Source organism: Elephantulus edwardii, unplaced genomic scaffold (genome assembly GCF_000299155.1).
Source record: "Elephantulus edwardii isolate Elephantulus edwardi_28Jun2011 unplaced genomic scaffold, EleEdw1.0 scaffold00150, whole genome shotgun sequence".
Taxonomy (NCBI): domain Eukaryota; kingdom Metazoa; phylum Chordata; class Mammalia; order Macroscelidea; family Macroscelididae; genus Elephantulus; species Elephantulus edwardii.
The window spans coordinates 2,870,578-2,871,475 of record NW_006399900.1 but is presented as its reverse complement, the minus strand read 5'-3'; the positions used below and the strand labels follow the sequence as shown (position 1 = coordinate 2,871,475).

Sequence of the window (898 nt, the reverse complement as noted above, 5' to 3'; positions counted from 1 at the left end):
TTTGGTTGGACCCCCTGAAAGAGTCTGGACCAAAGATACTGCACAGTAGCAACTAAAACACAGGCTCATTGCCATAAAATATATCCTTAAAATTATGTGTCTGTGTGTGAGTGTGTGTTTCTGGCAGAATACTTGGGAGAGGATAAATTTAAACCTGAAATTATATTTTCATCTTCCCAGTCTCAAGTTTGAGACATTAAAAAACACAACATCATCTCCCTCGGTCCAATTAACATGGTCTGGAAACCAATATTGTCTTTAGCAAGGGGGAGAAACTCATTTGTGTTTCTGCTGAGGCAAGGAAGGAGGTCTTCCTGGCAAAATCTTTATACTCCATTCAGGACCAGAAGACTTAATCATCAGGTTCATAGTCTGTTTCATCGCACAGTTGTGGACGTGTTGATTTCCTCTGCCTGGAGTATTTCAGTCCTAGGAGATCACCCATCTCATCAAGAGCATCCAAAACCTGCAATGAGATTGCCTTCTGTCAGTTACCTTTAAAATCTGAAGTGCTGAGTCTCAAGGATTCACAGTTTGCTACTTTCACTGTTTTTGAAGAAAAGGAACAAGATCATTGTCATGAGCTTGTGTTTTATAAGAACTAAAGAATTGTTGGATACTGATTCATTCATTTGATTCAATGGCCTAAATCAGCATTGAGTAAAGAAAAGATTTTAATTTTTTGATTGTAAGGATTAGAATATAAACATCTGACCTATTCTTCATGGCACAGTGGTCAAGCACGAAGTTCAGACTTACCAGAAGTGCTGCATAGGAGAAAGATAAAACAGTCTATCCCCCAAAATATCACTGTTTTGAAAAGCCTATGGACCGCAGGAGAAGCTCAAAATCAGCTGCGAAAACTAGACCAGGAGCTGATTGTGGAACAGACCACCAA

The 898-nt window shown here is 39.3% G+C and overlaps 1 protein-coding gene across 1 annotated transcript in view; it reads right to left on the bottom strand.

Annotated features, from left to right (window-relative positions):
- Positions 1-352: 352 nt before the first annotated feature.
- SPTLC3 (serine palmitoyltransferase, long chain base subunit 3) overlaps positions 353-898 on the bottom strand; it is a 263,731-nt gene continuing 263,185 nt past the window's right edge. The window contains exon 12 of the mRNA XM_006894749.1: positions 353-466. Within this exon, the coding sequence (XP_006894811.1) occupies positions 353-466 (114 nt within the window). The remainder of the gene's footprint in view (positions 467-898) is intronic.